Genomic DNA, 12,184 nt, shown 5'->3' with positions numbered 1-12,184 from the left:
CATAATCCACAGCGAAAGAAGGATCTTATTCATAGTATAAGGAGGCCTGGAAGGACATCGTTTCAGTTTCTATAGATAAAAGAAGCATGGTAACAACACATTGATAAGGGTTGTGCCTTAGGACTGTTCCAAGGTTGATAAGTCATTGTCATCAAATCAACATATGTTATTAGTTGTTGATTGTTTGAGGATCATAGTCCTATCTTGCTGCTAGGCTAGGCCGCAGGCCATAGCTAGCAGCATAGGTTGTTCTATCAGTCTTGGACTACATGGCATACTCCAAACTTGAAGGCCTTCATTATTGATGAGAAGGATAACTGTTGAAGCAATGTCAGTTAGTGCAGCAAGAAGAACACAGTGTTCTGGAAATTATATTGAGTCAAGGTTTGACTATGTTCAACTCAGGTTGATGAGCTTCTTATTGATTCCACTTGGATGAAAGATTCTGTCTAGTTTGACCAGCATTGACTTCTCTCGTCAAGGGTTTTCTGTTGTTGTCATAAATATCAGATTTATGTATTTGTACTATCTCTCTCTCTGTTGAACTATTGAAGAATATAAGAAGAATTGATCAAGGGTTCCCCCACATTGGGGTTTGTCCCTCACTTGTGCTACATCTTGTGTCCTCGTCTTGGCTTGTCTTCTATTATTTATGTTTATGTTCTATTTGCACTTTACTATCATGCTGATGTGATTGCTAATCTGAACATTGTCATTGGGCTAATATGAAAAATTGAAGTAAATTGCTCTAAGCATAGAACATACCTAAATTTGACATGATATTTGTTCTGCTCACAAAAATTCCCCATTCCAGAGCTTCTACAACTATAAATTCGACAAAACTGAAGCATTTACATTGTGTCGTTTAGAAACTGTGAGAAAAAACATACAAAAACTAAATATCCATTGGTGATAGAATGTTAAGGTCCAGGTCAGTGGAGACTTCTTTAATGCCTTTGTTTAGGTCCAGCTCAGTAGGGTACTCCTCGTTTTCCTTGTTGGTCTCATCCACTTTGACCTTCAACTGCTCAATTTGTTGCCGGAGTGCATCTACTTCATCTTCAAGTTGTCGAATACTCTCCCTCTTTTCCAGTTGTCTCTCTTGCATCGTCAGGTTCTCTTGTTGCTGTTGATGTATGTCGCGTTGCAATTCAGCGAGGCCTTTCCTTAAATCTAAGTGGTCCTACACACAGTTGATGCAGGTTGGCTGATTTCTCCTACCCGCCATAGAAATTCCCACCCGCGGCCCCTCTGACCTCAGCCTGCCACTGGCCCGACCAGGAACTAACCTCTGCACTCTGTAGACTCAAATCCATTTTCAGAATACCCAGAATGTCCCAAAACCTTCTATCACTCCCACTCAATTCCAGGATGCGCTTGACCCTTTCCACCTCACTGGCCTCCAACCAAGCCCTAGGGATCTGACCCAGGACACCCTCATAGACCCAAGGATTATAATCCTTCTCACCAACAGTCGTGTTCAAATAGACTTCCCTCTACGGGTCGACTCTCAATTCTTCCCCGAGGTTCTGGACCCGAACCTCCTCCCAATTTAGCAAAATAATGACCCCCAACCCAGTAACAGCACTCAGACCCTCAATTGCACTCAGACCCGTGGCCCCCTGAAGCTTCCCACTCAAAATATCAGGAACATCCAACTCCTTGGGTTTCAACCCATCAACCCAGACCCAACAACTGACACGCAACGACCTCAACTTCAGCCGCCAAGCCTTCACAGAGGCCACCTAAGCAAAATATAACCTTAAACCATAAAAATTGAACATATCGTTATTCCTTTTATAGCAACTGCAGGAATGTGCGGTGATGTTGTACTATGTGAAGAAGCTGATGCAACTAAGATCCCGATGAGCTTCCATTATTTCCCAATCGTCTGCCATTAAATCCCAACATTGCTCCTGGTCCATCCTTCCCATCCTAAAAATCCTCTCACGAGCAAACAAGGTTGTTCTATGAACTAAAATTAAATGATGCTCTGAAATCCCCATAATCCTGCAATCTCTCGAGGAGGTGCGTCATCCCTTGCACCTTGAACCAGGGCATGGGAACTGAATACACATGCAAAGGTCTCTTTCATGAACAAGTGTAGTACCAGGGTGACGAACTTCGACACGTCACAGATGTAAGCAGAGGATGCTCCTGCCACGAGGCTCCATGACAGGCCAGGGCTCGCATGAAATGATGCGACAGGGCCCAAGGGAAATGGGGATGAGGTGGGCAGGGGTGCAGAACATGGCGAGGAGGAGGGAAGGTGGGACCGGATGGGAGAGGGGGGCGACGGGGAAAATGAGAGGAGAATGGCAGAGGGAAGGGATAGGGGGATAAATAGGGAGGAGGGGAAGCGAAGGGAAGGGAAGGGGAGGGGATGGAAAGGAAAGGGGGAGGGATGAGGGGAGCGTGAAGGGGCCAAGTATCCACCCTAAGAAATTTGAAAACAATATATCCAATTCCAAATTTTGTTAACTTCCTTGCAAGGCTTCGAGCAACCTCCATAATCCAAAATTTGTATCTCATCAACACACTTATGGGATGTTAGTCGTGCTCACGACCTCATTCACAATGCATCTTTCTTCTCTCAATTGGCATGCATGGTTAGCCTATTTGTTATCTTCTTGGTTATTTCCTCTGAGAATATGGAAGAAAGACACCAAATCGGAGGGGATCAACCCTGGGATCTCTTGATAATTTGGTTCAAGGTAGTGTCTTTAGCTGATGTAGCATAGATCATATGCCTAATAATTATCATGGAATCTCCTAAGACCTGTAATGTTTTTATGCCCTTCTTTTGAGCTAGTGTGAGGCCCAGGAACAAGCCATACGCTTCTGCTTGGTTGTTGGTCTTCCATCCAAGCCCCTAAGCATATCTATATTCAATGATTCCTTTGGGATTAATGAGAATCCCTCCCCCTCCTGCCACCCCATGAACACAATAATAATTAAGGCGAAAAAGAATCTAATCAAGATAAGCAAAAATACATCACAAGCAGTGATCAAAGTAAGAGAAATCACATAATCTAGCTGCCCCTAGATTTCTCAACATGGTATCAGAGCTAAGGTGACTATATCAAGGAATGGCATCTTAAAGAAGGACACTCAAGGGCCAAAGCACAAGAACATCATCAAGAAGGACCATTCATCTCAAGGATCATCACATCTCAAAGAAAGAAGACCTCAAAACTCTAGCTTATCAAAAGAAGCATTTCTCACTTGAAACATTGTTGGGAAGCTCGCACATCATCATCAAAGAAGATCTCAAGGACCCTACCTCCACTCAAAGAAGGAATACCCATTGAAGCATCTTGAAGTATCCACATCCAAGGGAAGCAAGAAGAGGCGTTGTCATCATCATCAAGGAATTAAGGTGATATCCCTCTCCTTTAAGGACCAGTTTTGAACCAAGACATCTTCATCAAGACGACATCCTCTATTATCAACATCATCATCAAAATCAAGAAGGCATCAAGTTGAAGATATTGGCATCAAGAAGCATTTTCGCTTAACAAGTAAGTACTCTTATATTTATGACTAAATCTGCTATCAAAATTACTTCATTTTGCAAGGAAAGCAACAAATTGGTTGGATCATCAAACTTTCTTGCATGGAAGAAGAGGATTGATTTGATCCTCATATAAAATGAATTTGTTGATCATGTTAAGGTTCAATCACGAAGCCTCCAAAGGAAGAAGCTCAAGCTCTTGCAAAGTACATGAAAGGGGAAGTAAGGGCTTAAAGGATCCTTATAGAATCCACCAAAGATCCCCTCATACCCTATGTATCAAAATTGGAGACATCAAAAGAAATATACGATAAGCTAGTAGAATGATTCTTTGTAAGTATTGTTGGAGAAGTGATATCATTAAGACAAGAACTCTGCAAGATGAAGATCTCAAAGGAAGATGGAATAGCCCCATATTTTATGAAGGTATCAAAAATAAGAGACCAACTACAAGAGTTGGGAGAAATAATGTCTGATAAAGAAATGACCACCATAGTGCTCAATGCACTTCCAGAGGAATGGGGCAGCTTCACATCTAACATCTTTGGAAAGATGAAGCCGCCCCATTTAGTGAACTTTGGTCATTGTGTAAAATTGAAGAAACCAAGTTGAAAGCAAAGAGCGATGTAGGACCAAGTGAACAAGTTCAAGCATTTGTTGCCGTGGCTAAGAGAAAAGGAAAGTTTGGGAAATCTTATTCTCATAAAAATAAAAAGAATATGTTAAAATTCAATGCTATGGTTGTCAGGAATATGGGCACTACAAGAGAGATTGTTTGAAGTTCAAGAAAGACAACAAGAGGCAAGAAAGAAATGAAGCTCATATCACTGAAGAAGTGGAAGAACCTGATCAGAAGAAATCTAAAGGGATAGATCTTCACTATTAGGGTTTCTCCAATGCATAGCAAGGAGAAGTAGGAGGTGAAAAGATCTCCACCATGGCAGTCAAGATGAGAAGTATTATGATGAGATGCATCTTAGTAGAAGATGGCATCATACTAGAAGCATATCATTAAAGCAAGAGCTCATGACATCATTATAGAAGCTTGAAAGAATAGTTGAAGTAGAAGTCTATAGAGATGTAGCAGTTATCATATAAAGGAAGTAACTCTTGGCAACCTCATTGAAATCATATATAGTACATATGATTGAAAGAAAGTCATCTAGCATGATAAAAGGAATTCATCATACATCATCATCATGAGAAAGGAGCATTTTCCAAATGAGGACAATCAAGATCCTCTGTTGGAATCTTCACTAGAAGGTTCACCTCTACTTGGAAGAAGCAAGTGTCTCGTTGATCATTCCACCTTGTGTGGGATACATTGTTTAGAAGGATGATGGTATGGTGACAAAGGAGTGCAGCAGGTCAAGATGATTGAAGTACTCTCAATCAAGGAAAGGAAGTTGTTGAAGGAAGTCTAGATGACCAAAAGGAGAAAAGAGGTATGTATATATTTGATAGATTAAGTCATGTCATCATATAGTTGTAGATAGCATGGGTAAATTCTCTACCTCATGAGCATGATCAAGGATCTCTTCTTTTGAAAAGATGCATGAAGGCATGGTTCACATATTGATAAGATGAAATCAACATAATATGTCCTCATATGGAATATGAGGTAGTTGACAAAGATGAAGGAACTATGTATGGAAAGTTCCTGAGAAGCAATATGTGAATGAAAAAAGAAAAGATCGTGAAAAATTAACTACGGTCACAGGAAGTCAACATCCGATGACTAGAAGAATTGATCACGGCATCTTCATAGAGAAGAAGACCACGATAAGGTCTATAAAGAAAGGAGACCCTTGACATATGAAGTCTTGGAGATGTGTTTATGAGTGTGCAAGATGTTGAAGGCAAGCAAGATGTCATGATGAAAGGCCATCACAAAAGGTAACTTTGATTTGATGTTCATTTTTTATTTTTGAACAACAACTAGATGGGTTGATATAGGGCTATTGAAAAGAGAGTTGTGGATGTCACCTACAACTAGCACTCATGTGGTTGGATGAAAGACCCTGGAGGAAACATAACTTGAAAGAAGTAGTTGTATGGGGAAAAAGCCAGATGGGGACCAGAGGATCACTTTTCGACAGAGAGAAGGATGACATGACCGATGTGGCTTGTGAAGGAAAGTAATGGATGATCAATGGCCTACGAAGTCCCAAAAGATGAAGGCTCCATAATGTTAAAGATGAACTTCATGACATCAAAAGGATCCCCACAAGCAATTGATAGTCCCATGATCTCCACCTAGAGTAGAAAGCTACTGGAAGCAAGTTCCTGGTTAAGAGGAAGCTTAGACAAGCCCCTAGGTAAGAGGGAGCTCAAATACATTCCTTCATAGGAATGGGTATATCCTCCCTAGTTGAGAGGAGAGATAGACACATCATTCTTGTCTTCACTTTGGAAGAAAGAATGGAGGATTGGGTAAGCATCTGGCATCCAATACTCTTTCAGGATGATATAGGGTATCCAAGATAAGAGTAGTCGTAGAGGACCGATATTCTTTGAGGACTGGGAATCCAAGATAATAATAGTCCTGCAAGCACATACTCTATGAACACACGGGTGGGGTATGTGCCTTGAGAGACAAGGATGGTGGTGTCAATAAGTCATTGGTCTCGCCAACATTGCGCTCTAATCTTGTGGAGAGATAGAGTTGTTAGTCAAGGCCTTGCTATGTGACAATGCTAGATGATATGATGCTAAACAAATGGGTTACCAATCTGACTCTTCTTATGAGAATTCTTCAGATTGAGAATGTCCAAGTACCTTGTATGGATTATGAATACCTCCCTAGTTAAGAGGGAGTGTTGAAATATGTAACTAAGTTCAGTCTTCATAATGACTTATGTAATCATGATTTTATGTATTTAATGAAAAAAGAAAATAAATTTATTATTGTTATTCTTGAGGCATAGGTTTCATGCTCAAGGGAGATTTATTTTTAGGTTAAGCACCCATTGAGTGCTTCTAGGGCTTATCATTGAGTGTACAAGTCAATTGAGTCATTCTCATGTATGAAAGATCCTTTTGGGTATGTTACATATTGTAAAGAAAATTTAGGAGTCAAAAGACCCTCCAAGACCTCATCATGGTGGAATGATTAAGTCGGCCTACATGAATGGACAAGTTGGCCTAAAGATAGCAATTCGTACCCCTCAAAAGCCTATAAATAAGAAGGAACACGACCACATTTGAACACAATCTCAAGCAAGTTCGATCTCCTCAAGATAGGAGCTGGAAAAGGACAAAGAAGAAGAAGAACAAGATCAAAGTTTTGGGCCTCTCTCTCGCTACCTTTTGTTAGGGTTTTTAAAGTTACTGGGCAAAAAGAAATTTTGAAGTTGCATCGAAGTTGTGAAGTTGCATCGAAGCTATGAAGTTGCATCGAAGCTGTGAAGCTGCATCAAAGTTGTGAAGTTGCAGCTAGGTCGAAGTTGTTAAAGGTCGAAATTGTGAATCTGTTGGAGAGGTCAAAGTTGTATCTACTAGTCGAAGTTGCAGAAGAATTTTTTGGAGGTCGAAATTGCAATAGTTGCTAAGGAACTGCTACAAGGAAAGCTCGTCAAGGGACTTGGTCTTGGAGGGTCTTGGTCGAGGGTCATAGGTCTTAGAATTCGTCAATTGAAGATTCTATAAGAAAAGAATTCTTGTGGGTTTTCCTCTCAAGTGCAGAGGTTTTGGCCCTGATTGATCGCTTATATCTTATGTCCTTTTATCACACTATTCTTTATGGTTTGGTAGTTGTTTGATGAAAAGAACACAATAATTATTAGGGTGAAAAAGAATCTAATCAAGATAAGCAAAAATACATCACAAGCAGCTATCAAAGTAAGAGAAATCAAATAATCTAGCTGCCCCTGGATTTCTCAACATGTTGAACAAGCATCCTCTGATATTTTTTGATGATGAAGATGAATATTATCACGAAATGGATATATATTGAGCTTTTGCGCATGTTCTTGGATGTATAGCCTCATCTATAAAGGTTGATTTTGGACTTATATTCTCATATATAAAGGTTACTTTTGAATTTTGCATAACATTTATAATGATAATCTACATGTTTCATTCTAAAGTGATAATTGTGTGTATCATTCTTATTTTCTTGAAAGACAATGTGCTATTTATTAAAAAATAAATAAAAAATAAAAACGAAAATATATATACAAGTTCACATTTCCATGACATTCTCTTTCCCAAACCCATACCCTTTTCCAAGTTTCATGCAACTTTGATATAAATCTTCAACAAACTCGAATTACTTCAAAATGAGGTTTTAACTTTTGACTATTGATAACATCTACATAGGCAAGTCCCTTACTCATGATGAAATGTCCATTTCCGAATGATCAATTAATTTAATTATCTAATATCGACTGGGTGGAAAAGCAAAATTTCTAAGTTGATTTAATTTTAAAAAAAAAATATTGTTATCAAGTGGCTATGGAGAAATAAGGAGAAAACTTTATAAATTGAGCGGGAAGAAGGTAAAAAGGGGAAATCCATGGTATTCCAATGATAAAAGTTATGAAAGGAGAATTGGAGGGATCACTTTGGATCTCTCAATTGTGCTTTAGATCACAGGAGGAGGAGGGTTCACACAGATCCACTCACAAGCACTTATTGGAGAAACTTATTTGCAAGTGTTCATAGAGCTAAAATGGGGCACAAATTATCAGAACATATCTTTGAAGCAAAATATCCATGTGGGACCAAACATATCTCTCAGCTATAGAAGTGCTGTAGCAGTTAAACTAGCTGGCCAAGTTTACCATGCTGTAGCAGCTTAAGTTGCTGAGTAGATTCCAGACTCATTAAATAAATACTTGTATGTACTCTCTTGGTTTCATCTAATAAAATGGCCTGGTGGTTTGAGATTTATGCAGCAAACTATGTGTTTATTTTCTAAAATTAATTGAGCAAAGATTTTCATTCATTGTGATGTTTGCAAAATATTTGTAAGATTGTTTACACATAAAATCTAGAAGGTTTTGGTAGTGAAATTACTAGTGGAATTAGCCCTATTTTGTAAAAGGGGACATTACACATGAGGCTCCTATTATTGGGATATCCAATGTCTTCAAAATGACACACATGAAAAAACAATGTATCCTTCATGTGTCCATAAGGAATTACATGTATCTCAGAAGAAATGACATCAAGGGAACATAACGAATGTTTTAAAGCAATGTTACCTGATTGCACCCATAACATCCTCATGTTGGTGACTCAACAAAGATTGAATATAACAAATTATAATGACTTGTGAATGTTTACAAGCATTTATTCCCCAAAAGAAACCGTGTCCTAAACTATAGTCTGGTTTAATATAACCACAAGCTCCCCTGCTACCATGGTTGAAATTTGATCCCAGTGGTTGAATTCCATTGCAGAAAGTAGTAATGTATAGCAGTGTGCCATCAAAGACAGCAACTACATAATTTATTCTTCTTAATAGTGACATACTTGTTTTTGAAAAGCATACTAAGAGCAAAAACATATCTAGGGGTGTTAAAACACATACCTCCCCAATGTCAGAACCTGTCAAAACGCCTTCATTAAGAATTCTTGTCAGTGCAGCAGCATCACCAAATCCTAAGTTAACTCCCTGCCCAGCTAATGGATGCACAGTATGAGCTGCATCACCTACAAGAACAACGCGATTTGATGCATAATCACTCGCATGCATTAATGACAAAGGAAACGACATCCGTGCTGTTGACAAGCCAATTATTCGGGGTGGAGTCTGGAAAGGTTCTGATATTGAGGGTACTAACTCGCCAGTAAGCCATTTAAATCTTCCGTTGATAATTTCAGAAAATTGCGACTGAGGATGTTGTCCATAATCATGCAGTAAAGCATTGTTTACCGATCTAATAAAATCATCCTCAGTCATTTCTTTAAGCTCTGATGCTTTTTCTGGAGTAGTTGACCACACAATGTTGAAGAATTTTTTCCCCATAGGAAGAAGAGCAAGAGGACCGCTGGGTAAAAACCTCTGCCATGCTGTTTGATTTTCAGTTTCAACCTCCACAGTGCAAATAAGAGCATGCTGCTTGTAGTCCCATCCAGTTGTTTGAAACCCTGCCATTGACCGCACTTGGGAACGCCCACCATCAGCTCCAACCTGAAATAATAACTCAGAATAATCTCTAGTTTACAATGTTACTGCCAAACAATCATAATACTAATAATAACAGTAAGACGGGCAGGAAGGCACTTAAAAGACTGGAGAAGAAAAAGTATGGTAAATTAATTTGTTAGAAAAGTTATACTATAAAGCAACTCTCAAACAGATTTTTTGAAAGCATCATTATTTGCCCTGTCAAATTACAGAAAATTGAAGCTTACCACCAATCTTGCGTAGAGATATTTCCCATCATTGAGTTCAACCTTGGCCAATTGCTGGCGACTATAAGATGAACCTTTACGCTCTTGATAAGAGGTTGGGGATGCTTTATTATTCTTTGGCTCTTGTGATAACATCGATTTTGCTAATAATGGAGAATTTGGTTTGAACATCACAGATTTTACTTGTACTGGGCTTATTATATCAGCAAATCCTGTATCCTGTCAAGCTCAGAATAATTACCAAAATAATCAAGTGCACAGAGAGACCAAGAAAGTAATATATGAAAAAGATCAGCAATAACAACAACAACATCTCAAACAAAATGTTTATATTGTTTTCTCGAAATTTTTACTTTCTAAAACCAAATCTTATTATTGCACTGCCATTTCGAGCAAGAGAAATTATTATAAAAAGGGAAGGCTGTATAGATCCAAGCAAAAGCTGCAAGCAATCTGTACAATGACTCGGTCTGTGCCATCAAGGCCTGCAAATGTCCTTATTCAATTAGGATGCACTTGCAACATTTCTATGTATACATGAAGATAGGCATAAGAAACTACAGGAAAAGATAGAATTGAAGACCTGAATATAATGTTCACAACCATAACATTGTCCACATAGCTAATAAGATGTGGATATAACCCAGCCATAAAAAGATGCTCATTCAGTGGTCACAAGTTGACTCACAGGTATAAAATACCATCAAGCTATCTGCTTGACATACATCGTCCCTCCATGTTTATTGCCAACATTTCTTCTGATCCAGGAGGATCTCCACAGCTGATCCAATCAGATGGTCTCAAATTCTGCTGAAAATGTTTGCATGTCAAGAGATTTCCAATGCAATTTGAACAGGGTCAATCAAACACTGAATGCAAAAGTTATGGCCTTTGGAAGTTGAAGATAAGCAGATAAAAAAACAAGGTACAGTGTTGACACATGGGTCAATCACAAGGCAACACTTCACATCAATGTGGAAAAAGTCGAAGTTGGGATTAAATCAGTAAGGGTCGAGAAAATGAAAAAGTCATTAAAGTCGGGAACAGTGTTGCACGAAGCGGCCCCCCCCCCCCCCCCCCCCCGGTTCCAAGCCCCGAAGCGCGTCCCGTACGAAAGCGCCTAGGAAGCTTGGCCGGAAGCGCCACTTCGGCTTTTTTAGCCGCTTCTTGGAAATTTGGAAGCGCCGCTTCCGAAGCGCAGAAGCGCGCTTCGTAAGGCGCTTCGAGCGTCGGAAGCGTGGCGCTTCGGAGGAGGAAGCGTACGCTTCCATACGCTTCCAGAAAAGCTTCCGGAAAAGCGTTTAGAAAATCGTTTTTTTTTCAAAAAAATTTTAATTTTAGGTGAGTTTGCTTGTTGGGGGTGGGTCCACCTTGGGTTAGGGTGACGAATGAAGGCAAAAAAAATATAAATATAGCAGATGCTCCCTCATGGTAATGTTAAATTCTTAAAGTAAAAGTGACATTCTCCTTTACTTTTCATTTTCATCATTTTACTTAAATTTTTAACATTACCATGAAATGGCTCAGGATGTTTGAGAGTGGTTCCAGCCTCATTGGACTTCATATGGAGAACATAGAATTTCATATCCTATTCAAAATTCAGCAGACTTAACAGTTTTCAGGAATTCAGGATCAATGGGATTGTGGCATTTCATTAGATTATATCAAGTATGAAGGTTGCGATTAGCATTTAATCAAGAGCACCAAGCCCTATATGTACCCTAGTGTTGGTGGTGTTAATTGTTGAACTCCTTTGTCACGCGGCACGTCCTTAGCAAAAAATTACCTTTCAATCAAGTCAAAATCATCGATCAAACATGTTAAGCTTTTTCTACCATATTTTAAGTCTTGAATTAGGTAGTTTGATCAAAATTGGGCAATGTTGACTAATATCCCTAGGCAATCGAGGTAGAGGCAAAGGCTAGACAAGAGGAGAAGAATCTAGATTCTAGATCATTAATGTACAATGGATGTTATATCTATCTTGATTTATGCAAAAATATGCATGTTTTCATGTCTTCTACAATTAATTTGGTATTTGGGATGTTTTTTTTGAGTATAAATGCAAAAAAATATAAAATATATATATATATATATAGCAAACGCTTCCGAGCCCCAAGAGTTAGCTCAATCGGTCAAATCAAGTGCCTCGCCAATGGGAGGTCACAGGGTCGAATCCCGAAAGCTCTTGGGGTTAGATCAGTAAATAGGCCGAGGGGTGTTGATGCCCTTCGGGTGGCGTCCACTCAGTGTTTAAAACCCTGGACGTAGCGGCTACCCACTGACCCGGGTATCCGTGAACCAGTA

At 39.3% G+C, this 12,184-nt stretch overlaps 1 protein-coding gene across 5 annotated transcripts in view; it reads right to left on the bottom strand.

Moving 5' to 3' along the window:
• LOC149153351 (uncharacterized) overlaps positions 1-12,184 on the bottom strand; it is a 306,416-nt gene that overhangs the window by 68,623 nt on the left and 225,609 nt on the right. For all 5 annotated transcript variants that reach the window (XM_089440155.1, XM_089440156.1, XM_089440157.1 and 2 more), the window contains 2 exons: positions 9,878-10,096; positions 9,051-9,653 (listed from right to left, as the gene is read on the bottom strand). In XM_089440155.1, the coding sequence (XP_089296281.1) occupies positions 9,051-9,653; positions 9,878-10,096 (822 nt within the window). The remainder of the gene's footprint in view (positions 1-9,050; positions 9,654-9,877; positions 10,097-12,184) is intronic.

Source organism: Pinus tabuliformis, chromosome 9, assembly GCF_031772625.1.
Source record: "Pinus tabuliformis cultivar Carrire ecotype Pingquan chromosome 9, CPIR1, whole genome shotgun sequence".
Taxonomy (NCBI): Eukaryota; Viridiplantae; Streptophyta; class Pinopsida; order Pinales; family Pinaceae; genus Pinus; species Pinus tabuliformis.
This window is presented reverse-complemented; position numbering and strand designations above follow the sequence as displayed.